Genomic DNA, 27,195 nt, shown 5'->3' with positions numbered 1-27,195 from the left:
CTTGGATGCTGGCGGCGTCCTTTGGTAGTAATTCTTGTGGCCCCTTGCTACCACACACACACACACACACACTCTCAAAACCCCTCTCGCATTCCTCTCTATTCCCCTCTCATCTCTTGCTACCACCCCCCCCCGCCCCCCTCCTCACTCCCTCTGCTCCTGGCTCTTTCTGCATCTCTCCAAAGCTGTTGTTACTGCGCGGCTCCCGCACATCATTCCACCGCGATGGAAATTAAATGAAGGTGGCTTAACGCAGCTAACAGAGGCATGCTTTGAAGGATGCAACCGGGGGGAAGCTGCTCTGCCAGATCCTTTTCCATGGGCTGTGGATTTGCGCTGCTGAGGCGAGGACACAGCAATCACTCAGCCACGCAGAAGCCCAGACAACAGGACTAATCTCTCCACCTGACTTGTGGAAGCTCCACTTTTTTTTTTTTCTTGCTGAATTATTTATTCCTTGCCGCTAAAGACGGTGTGGTACGATGGAGCCGGAGTGAAGAAGCGGGTACATGTTGTAGCTTTGATTGCAGTCTGCAGCACGCATGGATGTGTTCAGCTTTGTGAAGATGCCAAAGCTGTCAGGGTGAGTCTGATGGATGCACCAATGTATTTGCCCATCTGTGTATATATGTGCCTGTTGGTTCCCTGGTTGGTGGCCATTTGCGTCTTGATAGGAATCACGTGTGGGGTGATTAAAAATGATGAGAAATTGATTGCTTAAGAGTACAAGTTGTGCAGTTATGCATGATGTGTAATGAATGAGCAAGTGAGGTGGGTGGGAGTGGAGGTGGATGCAGAAGCAGATGCGGTTTATGCATCCAAACTGTCTGTTTATAACTTCATGAATGAATCCTACCGCAGACAGTAGTCATGGTTATCTTGGATCATGTGGTGTCATGAAACCTCACATGTCGTAAAAACAAAACCAAGATGAACTGCAGTTGTTTTCAGATTTTAAAGCACCTCAGGCAAAGGGCCTTTGGTGATGATTACAAATTCATATTAATCATTTTGATCATATGTTGTTGGTGTAATGACAACACATCTTTATAATCAAGCCTGATCTTTCTTTGGTCATTAAAATGGTTCAATATTCATGTTCATTTAGTATGGACGGTCAAGTTCACATTTCTATGGCAAAAACAGGAGGATGAAGATTTTGGAGTAGAGGTTTTGAGAAATTATAATTTGATAATGGAAAAGAATTAAAAAACATTGAGATACAACCACTTTGAGTGTAAGAAAGAACTGTAATTGTGGTTTGTGTTTCTTTTTTTCTCTTTACAAGAAGCATATGCAAGTTTTTGGTATGCACTGTGTATGTTAAATTGACATTAAGGAATGAATTCATTGCCAGGGCAGACACCTCACCGTATGCACCCATGGGTCTGCTGGATTGAGTTGATCTGCCCCAGTGGACAGTAATCCTCCGAGGGGGATTTGGCTCCATCAGAAACGGTACAGACGACTGGTGGTGGGAACAGCTGATCATAAACAGAAATAATTAAAGCAGATACTGTGTGTCACAAGAACACACTTGAGTGCATTTCATTCCAATTATGAGTCATCAACAGACGGCATTGGCATTTATTTCATTAGCTTTCTTGATTCAATAGAAAGACCGAAAAACAATTTTTGCCATTTATAGGAGAATCAAAGCATAATATTCCATGTCAGTGTAATTGTAGGTTGTATGAAATGAATATGTTTATTTATTGCATTCTTTTTTAACATCCCTGCAATAAGCGAGGCGTGGACAAATTGTTTTCATGGGATAATAGGACTGTTGTTTCCCTATTATTATCCCTCCACGGCAGCGTTTATGACGCGGCTCCCAGTGGACCACCGTCACTGACTCCTGTCACTGTTAATAATGCCCCAAATGCTGTCCCTGATTATGAGCTACCACCGCTACACTGGTGGGGCTTTTTTTTTTTTCTCATGTTGCTTCCTCCCTCTGAGCTGCCAACAAGAATTCAAGTCAGCCGAATGCTGTTTGGCTAAAGCTACAGAGAGAGCCGCTATGTACGGCGAGATGCACACGAGAGGGAACGTTTTACGCTCGCTGTTTCCTCCTCTTGCCTCGCAACGCCCCCCCCCCCCCCCCAGACGTGTCTGCTGTCAGAAACAAGAGCACACTCTCGCTTTCATTTCCTTCATTGTTTGTGGTTTTTTAAATCTAGCAACAAAAAAATGTCACGTTTGACTTTTCTTTGTGTTGAAAGATAACGATGCCCCCCCCCCCCCTCCCATCTCTCTGTCTTTGTGTATAAAAGAGAGTTTGAGTTATTGGACCAAAGTTAAAGCAGCTCCCTTTTGATCTTTCTGTGTAAAACATAGCTGGAAGTGCTGTTACACTTTAAATACTTCCTGCTGTTGGAGATTATGAGCAAGAAGATTACTCAATATGGTAAAAAGTGTCAATGACGACCCGAGCACAGTGATTGCCTGACTCAATCGGGCTGCTAAACTGTGTGTATGTGTATCTTATAACTTAAAAGCTTTTGTTGTCGTGCAAGAAGCATTATGGAAATGCTGTGTTTATTAAATGTGTTTGTGGAAACATTTTTTTCTGGATGTCTTTGGCGAGATTTTGTCAGATTTTGCCGTTAAAGGCAATTTAGTTGAACTGCGTGACTTCCTTCCCGGCTGTGTTTTTCTTAAAAAATCTATTATGCCCGCCTTTGTTCGACATGTTTTCACTGCAAACTTTTTGCACAGGAAACCACTGGTCTGGACACAGATTGATTAGCCTAAATGTTCATCAGAGTACACAAAGACCGAAACATCTGACATTCTTAGCTGCTCAAATCAACTCTCAGTGAAGAATAGTTCAGAAATGGCTCAGGGTCTGAAATGGAAGCCAGCGGGCCGGCGCACGAGGTCTATTTTGTCCTGTCCTTTAGAGCTTTTAGCATAAAAGCAGCGAGTAACACAATGAAGTGAAGGGAGAATCCGAGTCTAGTTCAGTGCCCACAGGGTAAATTCCTCACTGTATTCTGTTGATGTTTTACACGGAGTACGGAGGAGCAGAGGAGGCCTGGGGAACGTGCAGAGAGATGAAATAATAACGAAAACACAGATGTCTTCCGAGTTGATACGTGTGGTCTAATAAGAAATGTATTGCGTGTAGGTACATGCGATCTCACACACAGTCACTCCTGCCATAGCTGCTGCTGCAGCAGGCTTCACGGCGCGTCGCTGCTCTACAGGTAAACCAGGTTAAAAGGGAGGTTGACTCACACGTAGTAAAGTAGCAGGAGGATCATAGCGGGTCGCCTGCTTCCTATTTACAGTTTCATTCCCACCCTGTGGAGATTAACTAAACAAAACCCTTTCTGTATCAAAGCACCAGAGTTACAGTGCAGTTGCCCATGGCAACAATATCAGGGCTTCCAAAGACCAACACGGGTATTTAATTTTCATTCAAAATAACGGGGATAATAGACACTATTGTTCTCAAGTGAGTGTTACTACTAGTTCTAATGACTCACGCTGGTTTGGTAGGGAAACGGCTTTATTGCATATCAGAAATAACAATAAAACACAGTGTTTCATTCTCTGAATCGACAAAAGATAATGTGAACAACCACCTGTGACATAAGTCACACAATGGGCAAGAACAGTAGTATGAAACAGTAATTTAGTGTCACAACATGGTCAGCGATATTTTTCACTAACAGCTAAGCTTAATATACAAAGCAGCAGAGCCATTGGTAATAAAGTAGGAACAACGTAACGTATTACTGACTTCACATAATGACATGCAGTGGAATCAAGACATTCACAAATATCACAAAATGATTCTTTCTTTAAATTGTGTGTTTATCTGTGTTTGCAGCTTTGCTGAATGTGAACACAAAATCCTTATTGCATCCAACCAGAGGAGACAGGATCCTTATATTCAATCTCACTCATGCCAAACCTGACAACAACATTTGAAGTTTGATTAAAGATGAATTAATATGGCTCTCTGAACCCGTCCGAGGTGTTTCTCCGCCCCTCGCCCAGTGCATTGTGGGAAGGACGTGCCGAGCACTTTGGTACTTTGGGTAAAAATGTATTGCTACCACCTACAAGAGTTAATGAAGAGATCTCTTCACAAAGAATAACTTGCTCTGGTTTAATTCTCAATATGCTCTAAAGGAGATCCGCCCTGTGGCCCCAGAGCGCAGTTATGCAGCCAGCCCTCACGGAGGTTGTCAATTTAAATAATTTAGCCTTGTGTCTGCGCTGCAATGGGCTCTTCTTAGCTGCGGCTTGTCCATAATGCATGGTTACTCCCTACTTTGACAAGATTTCAGCCTTCATAACACACAAGAAGGCTTTCGCTATAAGTACCGTGAATTCAAAGAAATGAAAGTGAACTACTGTGATTGACCAAGGATCACATTGTTCATGCAATCTTTATGAAGGACTGAAAAGGGATATTTTCCCCATATCACTAGACAACAACTTAAATCTTTCTCATTACTGATTGAGTTTGATGACAGAAACTACCACTGTGACGCGGGACATGTCTTTGAATAGAATTGTGTGTAGTCTCCCAGCAACCTTGATGTTAGTTGCTGTGGTAAATGTGGCTTCTTCTTTCCTATGGCTCCACAGGACCTGTTTGTCGTTTTTTACTTTTAACGACTGTTTGATTCAGATTTAAGAAATGTGTCGTTTTAGTGCAATCACTGCCGACAGAAATTCATTTTGATTCTAACGTCCGGGTGTTATCGTGCTCCCTCTGACTCTTGGGTAACTGTTCATGAATTGTGTAGCACGGCTTGCCCACTTGGCGCTCGATTACCTAGTGCGATACGTCTGTGCAGGCATCATTTATTAATACAAGCCGAGGATCAGTTTCACCGTCCACCAGTGCGAACCTTTTCAGCTCCTCTGTTAGTTGGAGCACTGCGACTCAATAGCACAATGCACCTCCCGCCTGCAGACAAAAGAAATCAAAGATCAACGAATCTATGGCTGTGCCGTTAATACAGGCGCGCTGTTGCTGAGTGACGGAAAATGGATTTTGTGGAAATCTTCGGCTCAGAAAAGATATTTTGAAGACACTGCATCTGCAACTGTGAGTACAACATGCATAATTACCCTGCAGACCTGTGGAGGAATGCCATGCCCAGAGGAGTAACTCTCCACAAATAATCTCATTATAGAATAATATTCCTCTGCTAGAGTTCTTTGACCTTTCATGCATGAAGCTCCGAACGGTAATGTGTAAATCTGCAAAAGCTAACACTGTATATCTCAGTAGGGTGAAATGGAGGATCCAATCGGACTCATCAATGAGGTGAACAAAAATGTCAGCCAGCATCCAGCTGTGTCCACACACATCTTTAGAGCTGCAGGAAATGTGTTCTAAATATACACCAGCGGGGCCCTGCTCCCAACTAATGTACTGTAGGTCAAATAAATCCATATCCATGTGGAAACACTAATATCCACCAAACACACGCCCTGCGTTGGGGGAGAAGTAAAGAGGGCGTCCTGTGTTCAGAGCCCAGTTCACAGACGAAAGACACCGCTCTCAGGAGCAACACACGCTCTTTTATGAATTCATTATGATTGAATGCACCCAGTAGCACATAGGTGGGCTTTGTTGAACCCACAGAGCATAATTCAGCATCATTCTGTAACCAAATCCCTCCCTCTCGCACTGAGGAGCTTTAGAATAGTTTGTAACCTTTCTCTCAGCTCACACATTGTGTTGATGAGTTGGCAATATTTTATTAATACCTCGCAGGGTGGGACCGTGGGCCCGTGCGGAGAGCTTGGTTTGTGTGCCCCCGTCCACGCCAACACGCGGCGTCACGCAGAGACCGGCACCCTGCACGGAATTTATTATCATCCGTACAGTAACTGGGGAAATGTTTGGAGGGAGAGAAAGACGAGCCGTGAATAATGAATGCGAAGAGCCCTGTTACACGGCAGGCGAGCCTTTGAAGTGACATAACTTACCGCTTCCATCGGCAGTGTGCAGACAGAAAGACGGACACGAAGGGGAGGGGGGGGGCAAGGGGGGGGACAAAAAGACACAGAAAACATTTAATCCATCACATCTTCCAAATGCCTTCCACCTGCTGGTAGCACAAGGACGAATTGTGTCAAGAAGCTTGGCCTTTGCATGTAGCGCAGTGCATATTTATTGTTTTGTTAAGGATTGATAAAGCTTTGATTAACTTCACCAAGTTGTCTTGGCATTGAGACGTTTTAAATGACTACTTCATGAGAAAATTCCTCGGGGGGCGTCTTTTTATAAATAACACATCTAGAAATAAAACCATTTTCATGCCCCTCGAAGCACAAGATTGAGGCATGACAACTCCGCCTGTGTGTCGAGCTTACGTAATTAATTGGACTTGTATTCACTGAGTGAACCGGAGTTATGGAACATTGTTTATCGCGCTGGAATCAGACGCTCTCTTGTCATTTGGGTTGGTTCGCTTCATTTCTGCCCACGGCTCAATTATCTCTATTAGGATTTAAATAACTCTAGGACAAAATATTAAGTGAGAGTGAAATTAACTGATTCATTATATAAGGTCTCAGCCTGATACTCCAGGTGTTACGCATGCTTTTTTTTAAATGAAACCGCACACGGCCATTTTGAGCTGATTAATGATTCATTTCTCACCCCTTTCTTGCCTCTGCAGCCACAGGACCAAATCCTCTGGCTGGCCGCCCCCTTCAGGGACCTGGAGTGCATCGCAGGGACCCCCCAATGGATGGGACATGGGCACCAACAGAGAGGGGCGTGACTGCTACATCAAGTAAGTGCCCTGTGTTTAAAGACACAGAGGGGGAGCTTTCTCCTGTCCCAGATGTTTCAGACGCTTTGCCAACCTGTGATTATTCCAGCCACGTCACTGCCTCCACACGGTCTCCATCTGTGCGCTCAGAATACCGAGCCTCGGTTCCCTGCACTGCTGCGCGCACACACTCTGCTCCTGCCTGCTCTCGCTCGCTCTCACACACCCACAACACTCCTCGTGCAGTCTACACAAACGCAGGAGAGGGCTTTTGAGAGTGTGTGCACGCCGCCGACCGAGGAGCAGGTTCACCTGTGCAGGAGCCTGTTTTGAAGTGAGAGTCGGCACGTTCCCCCCAGAGGATGCCGGGTTATAGTTGATCCTTTTGTAATTGGCGCTTCTGGATTTCTGTACAGGCAGGTAAAAAGACACTCTGTGCATGTCGTATGTATTGTTGTGTGTATTCTAATGTGAGTGTTGTTTCTGCTAATTGTATCTGTTGATTCATGGGTTTTCCTGTTGTTTTTGTATCTGTACTATGCATTTATACCAGAAGAACAAATATTGCTGCATTCATGAACCCCTGTGCATACTAGTTTCTGACCAATATGTCCGATACGTTCTTTTTTATTATTCTTTCATTCATTATAACAAAACAAGATGGAAGGTACTTTGCAAGATGCATCTTGCTAATATAAAAAAAAAATCAATGTACCAGCAGGGAATACGGAATTAGAGGTGAGGTACTTGTCACACATGGGTTAGAGCACGAGAAGCGTGATGTCAGAGCAGTTATATAAGAAGCAAGAAGCGGTGAAAGGGCTGCATGCACAGAGTGTGTCTGGATGAGACAGATCATGGAGGCAGCTTGGGCTTCATAGCTTTCTAAATTTAAGGAAGACTCATGAATAATCAAGTGTTTCTGTGGCAATCTGACTTTGTCGAGGCTCCAGGGTGCTGATACTAAATTGTTGTGCTTCTCAGAACACATGTCTACTCGGCGTGACAGGAGCACATGAATAAAGCAGTTGCTATTTAATATTTACACAGGGACACAAGGCTTTTAACAAAGATGTGTTTTAGTTTGGAGACGTTGAGATATTGTTCAGCAGTGGAGATAAATATTGTAAAGTTGACATATTTAAAAGGGCATTCTTTGACACGAGAGACAGTGAGATGGCCGCTTGGCAATTTCTTTTTGTACACAAAGATGTCAAAAGGAAATGAACAGTGGTTCCATTGGTTCTTGAATTGATTTCACTAAGCCACATTTACTAGGAAAGAACATCTATATTTAATAGGTTTAGAAAATTCACAGCAGCAGCCGGTCCCCTAGAAGTAGGAGTGACACAGCAAAAAAAAAAAGAAAAAGCCAATACAAACTAGCTGTGATTACATTATTAAAAAAATGAAAAGAAAAAAGTTTTGAGATGTGTCTTTCAGAAGTAGGGAAACGGAATATTTCTTTAAGTAATGAGCGCCCTCCACTTTTTCCAAAACGCGCTTTCAGGGAACGTTTTGTTAATCGTGCGGCTCACAGTGCGGCTCGTGATTGCCGAATAGATTGTTGTGCAGACACGCTAGCAGCTAATGAGCATGATTAGGGAACATTTAATGCATGGCTGTCGGCGCGATGGGAATTGTGCCATGTTTAGCAGGTGGCCGTGTACGGGAGGGGGCAGAACTCTTCCTGAATGCACAGGTCCATACGGCATGTGCACAATCTGCTGCGTTTCCCCTTTCGAGAGATGAATCCGACGCTTAAATCCAAACAGCGTCTTAGAAGGACCTCCAGAGAGGTGAAGTGACAGTGTGAGTACTTTTAATACTGAAATCAATGTCTGTTGTTTTAATGTTAGGGTGACAAAGATCAGGACAAAATGTAGTTCTGGAATTAACTATAATTTTGACACATATATATATAATTCTATTCTATTTAATTATATAGTTGACTGATACCTTTTTAAAAACTGTTTTCTGAAGATTTGGCCACAGCATTAATGCCTCTGGATATAATAATAATATGCAGACGATATTACAAAAAAACAACACACACATATATCCTGTATACAGGAATTTGTTAAACTTGTGCTCAGCTTTTATATATTTATTGAGTCTGTGCAGCATTTCCCTCCCACATTTTTTTAAAGTCCTATACAAGACTATCAGTATACACTTTTATCTAAATATGGACATGCCTAATACATGACACGCCAGTTTAGTAAGGTTTAGCTACCAACGCTCTTTGGTTCTGGTTCTGCATTAAAATAAGATCTTTGATGGCAGTCATGTTGTTTGAAGGGGCGGTCTTGTCGTGACCCCAAAAGACCCCAAAAAACATGAACGTATTAAGTGTCTTTTCCTGTCCTTCAAGCACCAGGCCATTAACAAAGGAGAATTCAGCCAGACAGCCAATCACAAATACACTCGTAGAAATACATGGATGATTGGTGTCAAACAGGGTAACATTTCATGGCGCAGTACTACAACAGTACTACGTCCCAATTGTGTGTATAGTGCATGCATCGGTGCATACTTTGCAAGGGCAGCTACAGTGAGTAACGTGAAAAGAAGAATATGCGATGTGGAAGGCAGCCTGTGTTTTCTCCGAGATGACCTCAGGGACAACCGACTCAGCTCATTATTTTCAATTAGCTCCACCTTTTTAGTCTCTTTACTGCAGGCTCTGCACATGCTGCTTTCAGTCCCTGTGCCTGCCCACACTACTGTGAAATTACAGGCTTTTGTGTGATTTTGACCAATTGTTAGATACGTTTTTAAATGGATGACCCACGTTGTTGCTAAATGACTCCATTTCATGCCTTTTTTCAGAGCCTGGTTTTTACCACACTTTTACTACAATTTCATTGGAATATATCAAAATGCATATGCATATGGTGTGAGAATGAGTCAAAGGTTTAATGACATTGAAGATTTAATGACAAAAGCGCCTCACAATCTTGCTATAAATTGTATAAATTTTGCCTTTGGCGTTTTGTTTGCTATTTTTAAAGCTTTCCTTGAAGAGCTTCATGATGGAAGTAATCACAATGACTATGTGCAGAATTACTGAATTATAAATATACATAAATATGTCACACAATAAACATATACTTATATTACAGAATATTTTTGAAGTTTTTTATTTGTATTTATTCTAATCAAAGACGCTGAAGTAAATTCTGTCAAAACAGCATGATGTCTAATATTGTTATGTAGACAACATTTTTTCTTTTAATTATGCCCTAATCCAGATATTTTTTCAAACTAAACATGAAAGACTTTTTGATGTTTGCTTTTTAATTTAAAGAATAGAATGGTATCTTAATTATTACTACACTAATACCCCCTGCCAAATACTCAATAGATATTATAATAACTTGTGTTTATTGTAATTTAAACTGAATCAGAATCACATTCCAGGAAAGATTACCATCATCCGTGTGTCCGTGTTACTGCTAAACAAGCTTTTGTATGAGGATTCTTTTGTTACTTTTTAATTAATACACAACTTTAGTCTTGTTAAGTTATAATTTTCTCCCACTTATTCTTCCATCTTTTGACAAAAACCCTTCATAGCAAAACAAAGGAGTGGTAAGAGAGAAACATTGTGCTTGTTAAGGGAAGCGGTCAGATGAATGTAAAATGTCTACTTTATAAAAACGGTGGAACAGTAGCAGTTCCTTAAATGAGAGAGAATGCCAACATATCAATATGTATCTTCAAAGACGTTGTATTACCTTCAATCGATCATTGCAGCCTTTCTTGTTCAGTTTGAATAGAAACTAGACGTTTTTACTGGAACAAATTATTTCTTCCATTTAAAGTGTCCTTGTGCCGTTTGAAATAAATTGCATTGTAAGATTTAGATGATTCACTTCACGGCTGCTCCCTGCTGTACGTGCTGTCGACCTCCTCATCACCCGCCAAACAATAAAGGATTAGACTATTAGAGTCTATTCTTACAGACTCGTGGTAATATTTCTATATACATATATAAGTAAAAGTGAATGTGAGAGCATCACACAGATTGGTTTTCACTCAGTTCTGGATTGATATGACCACAAAAAAAAGTTGCCACTGTTCATTATTAATTTAGAAGCTGTATTTGTTTTTTTTGAGAGAATTGATGAGTCATCTTCCAAAATATCACTTGACTATCACTTAGCTTTGACCATCTTGTGGAACACGTTTTTTTTTTTTGTAGTATTACCGAGATTGCGATTGACAGATCTCTCCGTGTCTTTGTGCAGTAGAAGATTAATTGTTGGTATTTAGGGGTGAATAGTACATGTGTCAAGAATAACTGTGAATTACACACTGTCTGCCCACAGCTTTAATTAACCAACATTGTTGGCACCAAACGCAGCGGCTGCTGCCTTTGCAGCCAGAGAAAGTGGAGAAACGCTGTAAAAACTGTGAGAGCACAATAGTGCCGGCTTTGACTTTTTAGGTCAAGAGCAGAACTGCATCGGCGTTGGAAGGAGAGAGAAAAAAGGAATTGGTCTTAGTAATCGAGGGAGCGGATCTCAAAACTGCACATTGTACCTGTCCTGCATCATCAGCGTGGCAAAGCAGAAGCCGATTCTATGACACACGACTATGAATATACCCGAGAAAATGGCAATTGCTCTTTTGTAAAGCACACAGGGGATATCTGCTATGTGAGAATACATTGGGTCCTGATTACCATCGCCCACATGTTCTATTTTTGCAGCATTGCACTAGTTTCTTATTTCAAAACAACATCTTGTCTTTGGACATCTTGGGGATCGAGGTAAACAAACCTCATGTACAGCCAGTGGTTACATCGTTTTAACAGAAATTGACACGCAGAGCTGCTTTCTATTGGTTTCTAACTTACTTCATGAATCATTTGCGCCATACAATGTCAAACAATTGTCTTGAATACCCATCGCAACCAGCAGGGACGAATGAAAAACACGCATTTCATTTGTCTCACAGCAGCGTCTCGCAGAGCAGCTCCCTGGATGAGGTCCGTCTGGACGGGGACAGGTTTGTGCCGCCAGCGCCCAGGAAGGTGGAGATGAGACGAGACCCAGTGCTTGGCTTTGGATTTGTGGCCGGCAGTGAGAAACCTGTGGTGGTCCGCTCAGTCACACCAGGTAAAGTGCCCCCCCCATGGAAACTTTAAACATTCACTCATCCCCTTCCATGGCCCGGATGCAGATGAAATCCTCCTCAGACAACAACCATTTCGGGCCCCTAATTTACGCGCTCCACTGACTTTTAACGAGGATCGATGAGTAAGCATTCATTAGAGACTTGAGCCGGGAAACCAAGTAGACCAAGAAAGATGGCATGACTGTGCACAGCTTGCTCCACTTAACCCCCCCGTTTGATTTGTGTGGACAGGGGGTCCTTCAGAAGGCAGGCTGATCCCAGGAGACGAGATCATGATGATTAACGATGAGCCAGTCAGTTCAGCGCCCAGGGAGAGGGTCATTGACCTTGTCAGGTATGACAACACACTCAGGTGAGATGTCAATCGCCAGCTGTTAAACCTGTTGTTGATAATTGTCCACTGCCTTTTAAATTGTATTCATCAACCAAACGAAGTATTCCAACAGGACAGATAAAGTGCGTTGTCGTAGCGACTTGTTGTATGCTGGTGTTGATGTCTTTTTTTTGTAGGAGTGCAATAAAATGAGTAACACTAATACAGCGGAGGATTTGGTGTGGCCACTGCTCCACAGCTCCTTTGGTCTTGAACCTCTGCAGTGAAACTGCACTTTGGAGGCAATGCAAAGGAGGAGATCACTCGGACACAATGCTCCTCCTGCTGCCGTCCACCATGATGTCCTAAGCGTAACAATTACAAGAAGAAAACTGAGAGATTTACCGATTTCCCTTAACCCCCATGTTTGTGTTGTTTCTGGGTTGTTTTTTTTTGGCAGGAGCTGCAAGGAGTCCATATTGTTGAGCGTTGTTCAGCCATACCCAGTGAGTTCTCAATTATCTTTGAGTGACACCGAGTACATTCCGACTGGCCATTTGTGTCTTTGTAACTGACTATTTTGTTGACTCCGTGAAAGCCAGTCGTTAATCATGCCATATGCTTTGGTTGGCGCCGTCTCAGTAGTGCCTCACTAAAGCCCGTGCTCACTCAAAGGGTCCCGTGGCCGCAGTCATTTCAAGTCTTCCCGTGTCGTAGCGTCAGATCCCCGCAAGACCTCGGATGAGCCGAACGCATCAACATTTACCAGAGTCACGCGGCACCAGATGCTTTTGAACATGCAACGCCGGCAGCATTTATTCAGCCCTTTTTTTTTTTCACAGTTCACAAAATAAGTCAGTAGAAATGTGAATTAATGCTTGTATTTCCTTCAAAAATAGGTTTTGATCATTCTCTGCCCACCATGAGAATAATTTTTGTGTTTTTAAATACATCCGTTCATTGTGCATTTCAATGAATCACTTTTTTTTTTTTTGTGCTTTCATAGTGTTCAGAGGCGCATCATAATGAGCCATATGGTTCAGTTTTAGAAAGGATTTAATTTGCAGAAAAAGATGGGGTGTAGAATTCCCAAGCGCCTCTTATAATCCAGCCTGTAATTGCTTCCGTTGACGAGGCGTTTCTTTGGAGCCTCAATGACACAGCGGCAGAGAGGGCATCCCCCTCTTTCGCCCTTACTCACAGCTCATGCATCAGCACTGAGTGGAGGAAGGGGAAGATGGGATATTTCAACAAGGGAACATGTCCTTGAATTGTGTGGAGTTGAGAAAATACATGACTCATCTATAAAAGACATTGTTGTCGATTAAAGATGTTTTTCTTCTGTTTCTGTTTTCCCCCCCCCCCTCCAAAAGTCCCCCAAATCGGCATTCATCAGCGCAGCCAAAAAGGCCAAGTTAAAGACTAATCCTGTTAAAGTACGCTTCGCTGAGGAGGTTATCATCAACGGCCAGGTCCCCGTAAGTCACATTGTGCATTTGTTCGTCCAAAACACAGCAAAGTTTGATCGGCAGCAGACTTGAACTCTGAAATTGTGTCTAGAGCAGAGTGACAATATCAGATATCACTGATGGTCACGTGGAGATATGCGTAAGCGAGAAATTATTTCTTTTCATCGCTGGAATGAGCAAGTGGGTCTGATTGACAGAGAAAAGGGGGGGGCACACTCCCAGCTTCCCTGATTGGTCCGATTTGACACAATGGGAAGAGCAACCACTTAGTAGGAAGACTATCAGGCAGTCAAATCCTCTGGGCAGAGAGCACAGCCTCGTACGTAATACCAGAAAGTGGATGTTTTAAAAAAAAATATTCTGGATTGTGAAAATCAGCTTTCTTTCTGAAAGCTGGATTAGGAAATCAACACCACTCTCCTGTTGCCACACTAGCAGTCTCCCCATCTCCTGGTTTTAGCTTCATTATAACAATAGAGATATGAGTTTGTATCAACCCTATTATTTAAGCAAGAATCCAAAATGTGGACTCCTTTCATTTGACTTCATATGTAGCTCTTGAATATGCTGTTGTTTTGTCTCTCATGCATTTGAAAGTGAGGATAGGCCGTTTCATTTTGTTGAAATAGGGCGAAAGTGCCTAGTAACCTTTCTACATCTGACAATGTAAGTGGTCTGAGAGAACTTCTGCACCGTGCCTGTGTTTTCAGGCTGAAGAAATTCTACCATGCGCCTGGGTGCTTATAAAAGGTCTTTTAAGAAAATGATTAAACAGCAAGAAATCCTGCAGAAAAGTTACTATTCCTGCATTGGCAACACTTTTCTACACTGCAAAGCAATTCAAAAATGGAAGATGGATCAATATCGGCAAGGCGTTTCAGAGATGGAGGGAAGATTTTTCCAATACTTCAGCCTTCTGCTAACCGTAGCCGGATGCGGCTCATGCAGCTCACGACTATGTTTAGCAGAAAGCAAACTATTAACAATTTCTCTCCATCTCTCAACTGGCAACGTGTTCTCTGCTTTTTAGTGACGCTTTGCAGCTGATCTTCACACCATGATTTTTTTAAAAGGTTTGAGAACAGGATGGTTATTCTCACAGAATCGTCGTCTTTGATATGGACGACTAGTACTCGCTCAGACTACTGAGAGGGATGAGGGCTGTGCTTTTAGCCCTTCTTTACTCTCTGCTAATCACAATATGCCTGAAAGGTTGTATTTTTGTTCTAACCCCAGCTTTAACCACAGTATATAAATATCAAATGATTCTTATCCTCAGGAAACGATGAAGGACAACTCCCTTCTCTTCATGCCAAATGTTCTGAAGGTGTACCTGGAGAACGGGCAGACTAAATCATTTAAATTTGACAGCAGCACATCCATTAAGGTAAGTGTTGAGGTGAACCTCCCGTAACTATGAAATGAAGTTGCGTAATCTAAAGTGATATTCGGTTTAAATGTTGAATGTTATTCACAGTTTGACGTTATAAAGTGCAAACCTTGACCACTGCCTTCAGAACCTCTTACTTGCACAGAAACACGATTTGACTAAAACACATTTTAACTTGAACTGACAGCTGAGTGCAAAAAGAGAACCTGGTCAACGATTCACATTTACATTCCCGGTATTTTTTTTTTACACTGCGGTGGAAATTCTGTGGGTATATTTTCTTGATGTTTCTGCGCGTGTTCAGCCGAGAAAATGATTCACGGTTTTGACTTCAAGCTGAGCACAAGCAGGCTGCTTCCTTTGCATGGTTCTCATATTATATTAACTACGATTTTGTCTTGGCCAAAGGATGTCATCTTGACCCTGCAAGAGAAGCTATCCATTAAGAGTATCGAGCACTTCTCTCTGATGCTGGAACAAAGAGCTGAGGGGTCTGCCAGCAAACCTATGCTCCTGCATGAGCAGGAGATGCTTACTCAGGTGAGTCAGCTCTCCTCTGCTACTAAACAAGAGGGATGCAGTTCAATTATAGACTCGACAAAACAGGGGGAGGATACCAACCTTGTCCTCGGTATAAACACTGTAGAACAAAAGGGGTCTGCAGGGACTTTTACACGAAAATGTTAAATAGTTCAACATTGTGGGAAATTTGCTTATTCAGTTTATTGCGTTAACACATCACTTACGATTGTTTTTACATGAAAACACTTTTTATTAAAGAGATAAAACACGTTGACTGAGATGTGCTGTTAGGGGGGATTTCTTCGCCTTTTGCACAGAGCAAGGCTGGCCGTTCCCTGCTCTCCGGCTACATATTTATTGGACAGATTTGGGAGCGGCGTAGATCTTCTCATATAATTCTCTGCAAGAAAGCGATGAGCTCATTTCCCAAAATGACCATCTTTTTGTTGAATCACTTTAATGTATTAATCCTGACCACATGGTGTTAGAGAGGCCTAATACCATGTATTGTTCCCCGTTTGCAGATACAAAAGCGTTTTGCTAACGGGTCCCTTTGTATCTTGTGACTTGTGCTCTAGGTGACGCAGAGGCCAGGGTCGCAAAAGATGAAGTGCTTTTTTCGCCTCACTTTCGTCCCGAAGGAGCCCTTGGACCTCCTGAGGAGAGACGCAGTAGCATTTGAGTACCTCTACGTTCAGGTGAACATCACCAGCCGACAACAGTCAAACAAACACACAGTGCGCCTTATGTTATGAGTTTTAAGAGAATCACAGTATGCAAATCTGAAACCACCTCAGCACTCCAACCTTTGTTTTAGCCTGTAATCTTGGAAAGCACACGTTGCTGTTTGAGTGCTGTTGTCTTAATTGTAACCTGCCTCTGTGCTCTCCGGCTCCTCCAGAGCTGTAATGATGTGGTATTGGAGAGATTTGGGTCAGAGCTGAAATACGACACGGCCCTTCATCTCGCTGCCCTGCAAATGTATATTCTAACCATCAACACCAAGCAGTCCCAGAAGGTTTCCTTAAAGTATATTGAGTGAGTAGATTGCATTTCACACTGCATCCATGCATGTATAACTACACAGTCATTTCTCTTGTTTTGTTACTCAGTCCATAATGTTCTCATACATCAAAGCAATAAGGATCTCTCCAGTGTTATGCAACAGCCAGAAGACGCACCCCTGCTCAGTTAATCAATGTACCACCTCGGAGTGAAGTCAATCCATCAGTGGTCAAGAGTAATGACTTGACTGTTTATTGTAGTGACTGAGTGACCTCCTCTGATCCTAATGCATCGTGGGTTCTGCAGGAAGGAGTGGGGTCTGGCGCTGTTCCTGCCTCCAGCGGTGCTGTCCAGCATGAAAGAGAAGAACATTAAAAAAGCCCTCACTCACATCCTCAAAACCAACCAGAACCTGGTGCCGCCTGGTAAAAAGGTGCAGTGTATTACCTTATTATCTCTTCCTCTCTATGTATCGTAATTCTCTTCATCTTTCTCTTCCACAATCTGAAAATACTGTTTACTGCCATCTAGTGGAGTGGTCAAAGTAACGGTGCCGGTTGGTGGCTTAATGTTAACACATAATGTTGCACCTTTTTTTTCAATGTTGCATTCTGCTGTCAACTCATTTAAATAAGTTCATCTGGTATTTCATCCTATGTGTCATGTTTCCTCCCCCATCCCAGCTGACAGCCTTGCAGGCCAAGGTCCATTATCTGAAGTATCTCAGCGATTTGAGGCTGTATGGAGGACGGGTTTTCAAATCCACGCTAATTGTGAGTGAAACCATCTTCTCACATCATGCGCTGACAGCGCGTGACACACAACAAGAAAGTGATACATACGTCGCTTTACTTCACAGCAAGGCGAGAAGCACACAGAAGTGACGCTGCTGGTGGGACCCAAGTATGGCATCAGTCATGTGATCAACACCAAAACAAACCTGGTGGCTCTCCTGGCTGACTTCAGTCACGTCAACCGCATTGAGATGTATACAGAAGATGACAACAGGGTTAGAGTGGAGCTTCATGTTCTGGACGTAAAGGTTAGCGAACCCTCTTCTTTCACACTCTTTAGCGGCCAATACAACTTCATTCTTCCCCAATATCCTGTTTATTTTGCCCTCATTGACTTCTGCTCGTCTGCCTCGTTCACAGCCCATCACTCTCTTAATGGAGTCTGTGGATGCAATGAATCTTGCCTGTTTGACTGCCGGCTACTACAAACTCCTGGTGGACTCTCGGCGCTCCATCTTCAATGTGGCCAAAAACACAGACCCAAGTACGGCCGAAATGATCACGGGATGACTCATCAGGTTTTGTGTGTTTAAATAGACCTGCTAAATGTTTTCGGTTCCTCTTTGCAGGCCATGCAGCCAGAGTAAAGCAGCCCTACCAGGCCATCGAGTGTACATACAGCACACCCCATAAAGGACTGCAGGACAGAAACAACCAGAGGTGCAGCCAAGATTATTCGGACCAGGAGTACCTTGAGCACGGGAAATTTGAAGGCCAGCCAGTTTACATCACAGAGATCCACCAGGCCCAGCACTCAATTCACATGGCAGAGAGAGCGGAGTGCTGCAGGATCCCTTGCACCCAAACTTACCTCAATGTCCCGAGGCCCAAACCCCAAGACTCTTCCAGGGGTGCAAAGGTCTCCTTCATATTTGGAGATCCACCCTTTGACAGCGTGAACCCCCAAAATCTGGGCTATCAGAGACTGATGGATGAGAGCCCGGAGATTTTAGACAGTCACAGTCACATGTACAGGCGTCTCGAGGAGGACTACAAGATGATGGATGCCATAGAAGACGGGGACGGTTATCAGTACGCCACCAAAATCTTTGGTCCTACTGAATGCATCGAGGAGCCGCTGCTGCACGACATCTGCTACGCGGAGACAACGGACGAAGCCGAGGACGAGGATGACATCAGCTGCGAGGAGGACATGATGATGAGTGACATTGACAAGCCCACGTTGCTCTCGCTCTCGGGGTCCAGCGATGACATCATCGACTTGACTTCCCTCCCTCCCCCACCGGAGGGGAACGACGAGGAGGACAACGACGTGCTGCTGCACTCGCTTAACTTGGCCATCGCTGCTCCTCCTCCCGGCTTCAGGGACAGCTCTGACGAGGAGGAGCAGCAGCAGCAGCAGGGGGCCGGGAATCGGGCACAGGGGGCCTGCAGTGACATCCCAGTGTCTCTCATAGATTCGGTACCCAACCTCGGGGCGGAGGACCACGAGGAGCCTCTGAACGAGGCAGTGGTGTCGACCTTGCAGGCGCTCGAGGCCCTCGCTGCATCCGAGGAACAGAGTCCGGCACAGTCAGAGAGGAGCACAGGTTCTCCTTACTCTATTGTAACGTTCATCCATTAACACCAAACCTGTTGCAGCCATTCGCTTTTAATTTGTTGTTGGTTTTTTTTTTCAATAAAGCCCATTTTGTTCTATGTTTTCATTTGTGTGAGTATTTCTTCATTCATTTCATCATACAGATGGTTGTGTTCACTACAGTGTCATTCATTTGGTAAGATTTGTTGTTGTTGTTTTATTGATCATTTCATGTTTTCGCGATTTGATTGTTAATCATATGATTATGATTCATGTTAATTACATTATTCTTATTTATATTTATTTAAGTCATCATTCACCTATTTCCCCCTTCATGCTGAATCACATCTCACTACAGCTCCAGTTCACTCATTCCTCAATCTGTGCTGTGGGCCTTGTGTCGTTTGAATTCTTTAATGAAGTATTTTGTCTTTCTGTGCTACACAGGCGTAGAAATATCTCGTGCATTTAGTCCCGATTCCTCCGATTCTGGCAATGAGACAAACTCCTCCGAGATGACAGAGAGCTCCGAGCTGGCCACTGCTCAAAGACACTCCGAAAACCACCTGAGGATGCACGTGGCTATGGCAGAAGGATACCACGCCGCCAGCGAGACACGGGCCGCAGCAGCACCCGGCGAAGCTGTGCAGCGCAACCCCCAGGAGCAGCAAGGCGGCGAGGCAAAATCTTCCTCCGTCGCCTCCTCCCACATTTTGCACTCGGATGGCGGCGAAATGGAGCCAGAGACGATGGAAATAAAGTCAGTCAGCGAATTCTTTACCAAGATGCACCTCGGCTCAGTAATGAGCAGGCAGAGAGGGAAACCGAGGGAGGCAGGTGTCCGGATCCAAGGGGACACCTGTGAGTCCTCCAACAGGTCGGAGGCGGCTTCTCGCGACGAGTCCCCTCATCTTGTCGGGAAGTACAACGCTTTCACCGTGAGAGATTCCTACTACATGAATCAACTCGACCTCGGGCGGACTCACTTCAAAGACGGACATCAAAAATGGCAGCAGGGAGCGCCCGGGAACAAGATGGCGGAGAGTCTCTCTCCGGAACGCGCCGGCGACTCGCCGGCGGCGAAGGCCGAGGGACGCGACTCGAGCGAAAGAAGCCTGCAGTCCAACGGCCGCCTGCGCTCGCCGTGCAGAGGGCCCGCGCTCGCCGAAGGAGAGGCCGCCCCGCAGGCCTGCGGCGAGCAGCAGCAGCAGCAGCAGCAGCCCGCCGAGGCCCCGGCGCCGGAGCACGACGCCGCACAGCCGCGAGAGCACAAAGTGAGCAAGCGCATGTCGTCGATACAGAGCGACGGCGCTCACCCTCTCCACGGCTCGCAATGCTCCTCCATAGACGCCGGTTGCAGCACGGGCGGCAGCAGCTGCGTGACTCCCACGGATTCTCCTCTTTGTGCCACGGACAATGTGCACGCGCTTTCCGAGGCTTCGCTCAAGGGGCTGAGTTTTGCGACGGGCAAGGACAAAGCCTTCGGGCCCCCCGGTGAGGCGAGGGCCGCCCACTCCGTGGACCCCAGCGTGCTGAGGAAGATCCACGCAGCGACCGGTGCCGAGCCGGGGTTCGGGGGCACGCGGGACGGCAGCCATCGGATGCCCAAGATTAAAGAAACCACAGGTAAAACCAAACAGGAGGTTGCGACCTCTTGTCCGTCTTATTATGTGTATTTCTGAAAATATCAATTTGGTTCAATCCTTTGGTTACCATTGCTTAAAAAAATGATTTGTGGAGCTTTCTTTAGGAAACTCAATGTGCAAACAAAACTTATATTCAATTCAATATAATATAATACAAATGCATATTACCTTGAATTCAATATTCAAGGTAATATGCAAATCATCATGTTTGTATACATAGTGCATGCAAAGTATATTTGTTACTATTGATGTTACATGTGAAATGCTTAACAGTTCTCTCTGTTTTCCTACTACCCCTAGTGTAGCTTGCACACAGCTGAAGAAGGTTGGGAAAGAGTCATCTTTAGCTCTCTGTACGGAGACCAGTATCACCACCACAACCACTTCACTGTCATCATTAAGAAGTAGCACGGAGCCCAGTGGGCTAACACTGGCCAGCCCAGAGCCCGTCCCACACGCCCAGGCTTTCCCCTCAAGCGGATCGTCACGTGACCCTAAAACAAGCAGCCTCGGGAAGTCACGCAGGGATTTGATGCCCGGGACCAGTTGGAGCGCCATAATGCCGGGCTCAAGGAGCTTAGAAGCGCTGCTAGAAAAGACCACAGCCACACTTACAGGAAGAAGTGGTGGTCAGAATTTCCAGTCTCAAGATCCCCCAAACGCACTGGGGAACTTCTCGGCCGAAACCTTGCCTAAGAGTTTCTCCCAAGGTTCAGTCGCCTCCAATTTGTCCAGTAAAAGGCCGCTCCCGCCCTCCCTGCTGCCAGAGTCAACAGCCGCCAGGCTGGATGCACACAGGCCAACGTGGAGGCGCCGCGTGCCCTTCAGTCACTGCTTCGTGCGCAGAAAGAAAAACACTGATTGTGACGATGCCGACGGAAAGACGCCCTCACGTGCTCTGTTCCCCGTCGGCTCGGCTCCCGTCAACCGCAAGCGGGGCGCAGTCGCCAGGTCGGGGCAGAGCAGCGCGCTTTCGGCGGCGCGCGACACGAGCCTCGCCGCGAGGCTGGCGCGCGTGGATTCCATGAAGGGGAAGACCTACAGCCTGCAGGCGGGGTTCGCACTCGCACGAAAGGACGCCTCGGAGATGGTCGGCGTGCTGCGCTCCGGCCTCGGCCGCCCCGCCGACCGGGCCGAGGCCGACGCGGGGGCCTTCTCCCGGCTGCTGGCGGCGCAGGCGGCGGCGCTGAGCCGCGCGTGCGCCCAGATGGCCGGCGAGTACGGCAGCCCGGAGGAGCTCCTGCTCACGCTGACGCACAGCTTCCACACGCTGTGCTGCCTGGCGCAGGCCTGCATGTCCCTGGCGGAGGGCCTGCGCCCCGAGGGCAAGCGGCGCCGCGTGGTGGCCAGAGTGGAGGAGGTCGCCGTGAAGTACGTGCGCCTGCTGAGAGCCGCCGAGGCGGCTTCGGGAGGTTCCCCCCGTGACCAAAGTGTGAAGGAACTGACACGTGACTCGTCCGCCATGTCCGCCGTTCTAGACGCACTGACTCACTCACTGACAACACTGCTCGACAAATGAACTGTTTACTCCTGATTATTGATTTTAAAGCCATACATAAGGGACATGGGTTTAACAACCAATGTGAACTGCTGTGAAAAAATTACTTTGTGAATATAATATTTTGTTATGGAAAGTAAAAAATGAAAGAGTCAATAGTTTTAAATATATAATAATAAGGCCTCCAGGAAGAAGCATACGACCCGGCTCTCTATATGTTATCTTATATGATATAAAAGGGATGATGTTTTATGATTTGTATGTTAAATTAGGGGTTTAACGTTAACAGATTAATACAACCTTATTGCTACTTGGTTTATACATTCTAAGAATATATATGTTGGAGAAATACATACTCTATCCAGCTATTGACAAATCATTGCACAGGACAAGACGTGTTCAATCTAAGACCCTTTTTTTTGTTGCAAGATTCACCTCAATTTAATCATTACTTTTCACACGAGCACTGAGTCCTTCCTGGGTTTTTGTCAACATCATTAAAAAAATCAAAACTCTTTAAAAGTCTTCTCAAATTATTTGTGTCTGTTTGTGTGTACAAACATGATAATGGTTGTGTTTACCTCTCATACAGTGCCGTATCTTTACATTTCTAGCTTATACCATTTTGCTTCTAAAATTTCTATTATTCATACAGAGTGTTTTTTAACTACGTTTCATAATGAATGATTTTACCATATACTCGAGCCTGAGTGGTGGTAATGCTTTTTGCATTAATGATGATGATCACATGTGTCTCATCCATTTAGTTCACACCATGCTAGCAGCTGTGTGAGGCTGTACTTATAGCTAAATGCTAGCAAAGCATGGTATGTTCAGCGTGTTCTCCATCTTTCTCCAGCGAGTTAGCACGCTAGCGTTTGCTAGTGACCATAAAACATTATCAGCACAGATGGCGATGTTATTAGCAGTTATTTAAAAATGAACCAACGCATTGTTCCAATACAAATGTAAGCAGATGCTACAAAATGAAAAGCTTGATCATCATCAAATCATTATGATTCATCCCCAAATGTCTCCTATTTGCTATCTGCTTAGCATGGCCACAAAGTCCTTGGTAAAGGAAAAAGCTGCTGAGCCTAAACCAGAACTTGGGTTTCACTTTCTCCTTCAGGCAAACCTGAAATGAAACAGCTCTTCCACCGCTGAATAACCCACAATCCACCTTACAGAACAAAGAGCAAGAGACCATCATCCTCTATAAAGGGAAGCTTTTCACAGGAACCTCTCCATGGAGCTTGTCTACACCATTATGTAATAAACAAGATCAGTCAACCGTTATCGAACACACATTATGAAAGATGGAAGATTTGGATGCGTGTGATTAGTGAAAAAAGGGGAAGTGATGCTGCCTAATTATACACACGATGGGCTAACCCGGCCACCTGTTACTTTCATCTCATCACCAGAGCTGATCATCACTGTTGAGCTTCTTTCACTACGCCATCATACCCTCGCAGGAGGACCTCTCTTGAAGCTCCCAGGAACGATGTTCTTCCAGCTTGTGAGTATCATCCATCCTTGTTTATATATATATATATATAGAATTTACAGTTATAAGTCGGGGAGGTGGCTGGTTGTCTTTGACATCGGAAGGTCGGTAAATTTAATAGAACGGTGGAAAATAAGAAGCAAGCGTGTACCTGTTACTATTTGTGTTACCAAGTGGCGTATTTATAATCAGCTCACTCTGTTGTTTCTAGCGTGCGTCGTATGTGCACTGTGTGTGTGTGTGTGTGTGTGTGTGTGTGTGTGTGTGTGTGTGTGTGTGTGTGTGTGTGCGTGTGTGTGTGTGTGTTTTTTCTTAGTCACGGTATCATCAGTGAACCACCTGTGTTTCTATACAGATGTGTGTGCCACTGCTGGGCTTGTGGTGTTGCCTCTCGACAACAACGGCGATTGTGTCTTACCCCAAAACGCTGCCGTGTGATGTCGTCGAGGACCACAACGGCAGCATGGTGACGGTGGACTGCACCGAGCGGAGCCTCAAGGAAATCCCCCGAGGCATCCCCAGGGACACGACCAATCTGACGCTCACCATCAATCACATTCCCAAATTAAACTCCTCCTCCTTCGTTGGTCTGGAGAACCTGGAGGAAATCGACATGAGGTGCAACTGCGTGCCGGTCAAAATCGGGCCCAAAGACCGCATGTGCACCGCCAGCGTGATTATAGAGGAAAACACCTTTACCAGCCTGAAGAAGCTGCGAGCGCTTTATCTCGACGGCAATCAGCTCTACGCCGTACCTAAGGGCCTCCCTCAAAACCTCATCCTGCTCAGTTTGGAAGTGAATCACATTTACAACATTTCTAAGGCAAACCTCTCCGAGATCAGAAATATTCAGATGCTGTACCTGAGTCAAAACTGTTATTTCCGTAACCCATGCAATGCATCATATGCTATAGAGGATGGTGCGTTTTTGCAGCTAAACAATTTAACATTGCTGTGTCTTAAGTCAAATAACTTATCCTTCATCCCGCATCAACTGCCAAAAAGTCTGAAGGAGTTGTACCTCTACAACAACAACATCCAGGTCGTCGCCGACGACGACTTCAAGAACCTCACTAACCTCCAGATCCTGGATATCAGCGGAAACTGTCCGCGATGCTACAACGCTCCCTTCCCGTGCATCCCGTGCCCCAATAACTCCCCTCTGAATATCAGCAGGACGGCGTTTAAAGCGCTGACCAAGCTAACGACGCTGCGCCTGCACAGCAACTCGCTGACGTGCGTGCAGTCCGAGTGGTTCGCCAGCACGCCGGAGCTGAGGGAGCTGGATCTCTCCTCCAACTTTCTAGCCAGAGCGATAGCGTTCACGGACTTCCCTCGGTACCTTGTGAAACTGGAGGAGCTGGACCTCTCGTTTAACTATGAGCTTCAGCGGTACCCCGAAACGCTGAGGCTGAGCTGCAGCTTCTCCTCCCTGGAATCCCTGCGAATTCTCCGACTGAAGGGCTTCGTGTTTCAGCAGCTGCAGCCGGAGAGCATCGCGCCTTTGAAACACCTCCCCAGCTTGGAGGTGGTCGACCTCGGCACAAACTTCATCAAGATGACAAATCTGAGTATTCTGATGGAACTGAAGAGCTTTAAAATAATTAGTCTGTCTGACAACAAGATTTCCTCCCCCTCCGACGGCCTGGATGGTGTGGGTTTTTCGGGTGGAGAGCCCCTGCACTGGTCGCCCATGTCGGCCGCGGCTCAGTACAAAAGTAAGGAAGTGAGAGAGATGCACTACTTCAGGTACGACGAATATGCCCGCAGCTGCAAATACAAAGATAAAGAACTTGGAAAAATCACATCCTTTGTCAACAAGAATTGCAGTCAGTTCGGCAAAACCCTGGATGTGAGCAGAAACAACATATTCTTCCTGCACTCCAGGTTTTTAAATTTCGGAGAGCTGCGATGCCTCAATCTGTCGGGCAATGCAATGAGCCAAAGTCTGAATGGCTCGGAGTTTACATACCTGACTAATTTACAATACCTAGACTTCTCCTATAATCGCTTGGATCTGCTCTACCCCACTGCCTTTCAAGAGCTGAAAAATCTGGTCATCTTGGATATAAGTTTCAACAACCATTACTTTGAGTCGGAGGGCCTGACTCATATGCTCAATTTTAGTAGGAATTTGAAAAAACTCAAGGTGTTGCTCATGAACAACAACAAGATCTCCACTTCCACCAACACAGAGCTGGAGAGTCAATCTCTGGAGATTTTGGAGTTCAGAGGAAACCGGCTGGATATGTTGTGGAGGGACGGGGACACCAGATACGTCAACTATTTCAAGAACTTACTTAACCTCACTGTCCTCGACATCTCTCAAAACAACCTCAATTTCATTCCACCCGAGGTGTTCAGCGGTCTGCCAGACAAACTATCCGAGCTCTACCTCAAAAACAACAAACTGAAAGACGAATCTTTTAATTGGGAGAAACTGCAGCTCCTGCAGTCTTTGGAGGTCTTAGATCTCAGTGGAAACAGTTTGACTAGTGTCCCCCCCATGCTGTCAATCTGTTCCAAATCTCTAAAGAAGCTGCTTTTGCATAAAAACCAAATCCTAAAACTCACGCCGGATTTCCTCAAGGATGCCCACAAGTTAAAATACCTGGATCTCAGTTACAACCACATACAGCACATTGAGAAGTCCAGCTTTCCAGATGACGTCGTGGAAAAGATGCAAAAGCTGCTTCTGCACAACAACAGGTTCCTGTGCACTTGCAACGCCACGTGGTTCATCACGTGGCTCAACAGGACCACGGTGACCATCCCCAGACTGGCCACGGACGTTACATGCGCCAGCCCGGGGGCGCAGAGGGGTCAACCCGTGATCTCAGTGGACCTGCTGGCCTGCCAGCACAGCTACCTGTCAATCATCCTCTACACCCTGACGACCTCCCTGGTCCTCAGCTTCCTCACGCTGTCAATCTCCAGCCACCTCTTCCTGTGGGACGTCTGGTACATCTACCACTTCTGCAGGGCAAAGTTCAAAGGCTACCGGCGCCTGTGCTCCCAGGGCTCCGCCTACGACGCCTTTGTGATGTACGACAAGGAGGACCCGGCGGTGACGGAGTGGGTGATGAAGGAGATGTGCGCTCATCTGGAGGAGAGCGGGGACCGCTGCCTGACGCTGTGTCTGGAGGAGCGGGACTGGACGCCGGGCTGCCCGCTGATCGACAACCTCTCCCAGAGCATCCACAGCAGCAAGAGGACCGTGTTCATCCTCACCGGCAGCTACCTCAAAAGCGGCAACTTCAAGACGGCCTTCTACATGGCCAACCAGAGGCTGATGGACGAAAAGAACGACGTCATCGTGCTGATCTTCTTGGAGAAGGTGGCTTGCGATTCAAAGTACCTGAGATTGAGGAAGAGACTGTTCAAGCGGTCGGTGCTGGAGTGGCCGACGAACCCTCAGGCCCAGCTGTACTTCTGGTTCAGCCTGAGGAGTGTTTTGGCAACCGAAAGTCACAAGCAATACAACAATCTATTTAAAGAGACGCTGTAAAGAGAAAAAGCAATTCACCGAAATACTTGGTTCCTCCTTTAATTCGGGATCGTTGTGATAAATCGTGCGTACTGGAAATGAACAAGCCAACCTCTGTCCC

General features: G+C 45.5%; 2 protein-coding genes across 3 annotated transcripts; both read left to right on the top strand.

Moving 5' to 3' along the window:
• Positions 1–22,609, top strand: frmpd4 (FERM and PDZ domain containing 4). Of its 2 annotated transcripts, none has more exons than XM_037488887.2 (17): positions 1–583; positions 6,660–6,776; positions 11,721–11,881; positions 12,132–12,252; positions 12,674–12,719; positions 13,587–13,691; positions 14,962–15,069; positions 15,481–15,612; positions 16,173–16,292; positions 16,496–16,632; positions 16,906–17,032; positions 17,283–17,372; positions 17,459–17,641; positions 17,754–17,877; positions 17,963–18,943; positions 19,381–20,559; positions 20,885–22,609. In XM_037488887.2, exons 1-17 carry the CDS (start codon positions 543–545, stop codon positions 22,096–22,098), a joined length of 4,986 nt encoding a protein of 1,661 aa, XP_037344784.2. In that variant the 5' UTR covers positions 1–542; the 3' UTR covers positions 22,099–22,609. The 2 variants fall into 2 exon arrangements, with proteins under 2 accessions (XP_037344784.2, XP_037344785.2); XM_037488888.2 differs by having other exon boundaries at positions 2–583; positions 12,132–12,234.
• A 774-nt stretch (positions 22,610–23,383) lies between these two features.
• tlr7 (toll-like receptor 7) lies at positions 23,384–27,165 on the top strand. Its single transcript, XM_037489444.2, has 2 exons — positions 23,384–23,599; positions 23,943–27,165. Exons 1-2 carry the CDS (start codon positions 23,441–23,443, stop codon positions 27,093–27,095), a joined length of 3,312 nt encoding a protein of 1,103 aa, XP_037345341.2. The 5' UTR covers positions 23,384–23,440; the 3' UTR covers positions 27,096–27,165.
• Positions 27,166–27,195: the final 30 nt, after the last annotated feature.

This window comes from Pungitius pungitius, chromosome 10 (genome assembly GCF_949316345.1).
Source record: "Pungitius pungitius chromosome 10, fPunPun2.1, whole genome shotgun sequence".
Classification (NCBI taxonomy): Eukaryota; Metazoa; Chordata; class Actinopteri; order Perciformes; family Gasterosteidae; genus Pungitius; species Pungitius pungitius.
The sequence above is the reverse complement of the archived record's forward strand: the minus strand, read 5'-3'. Positions and strand labels throughout refer to the sequence as shown.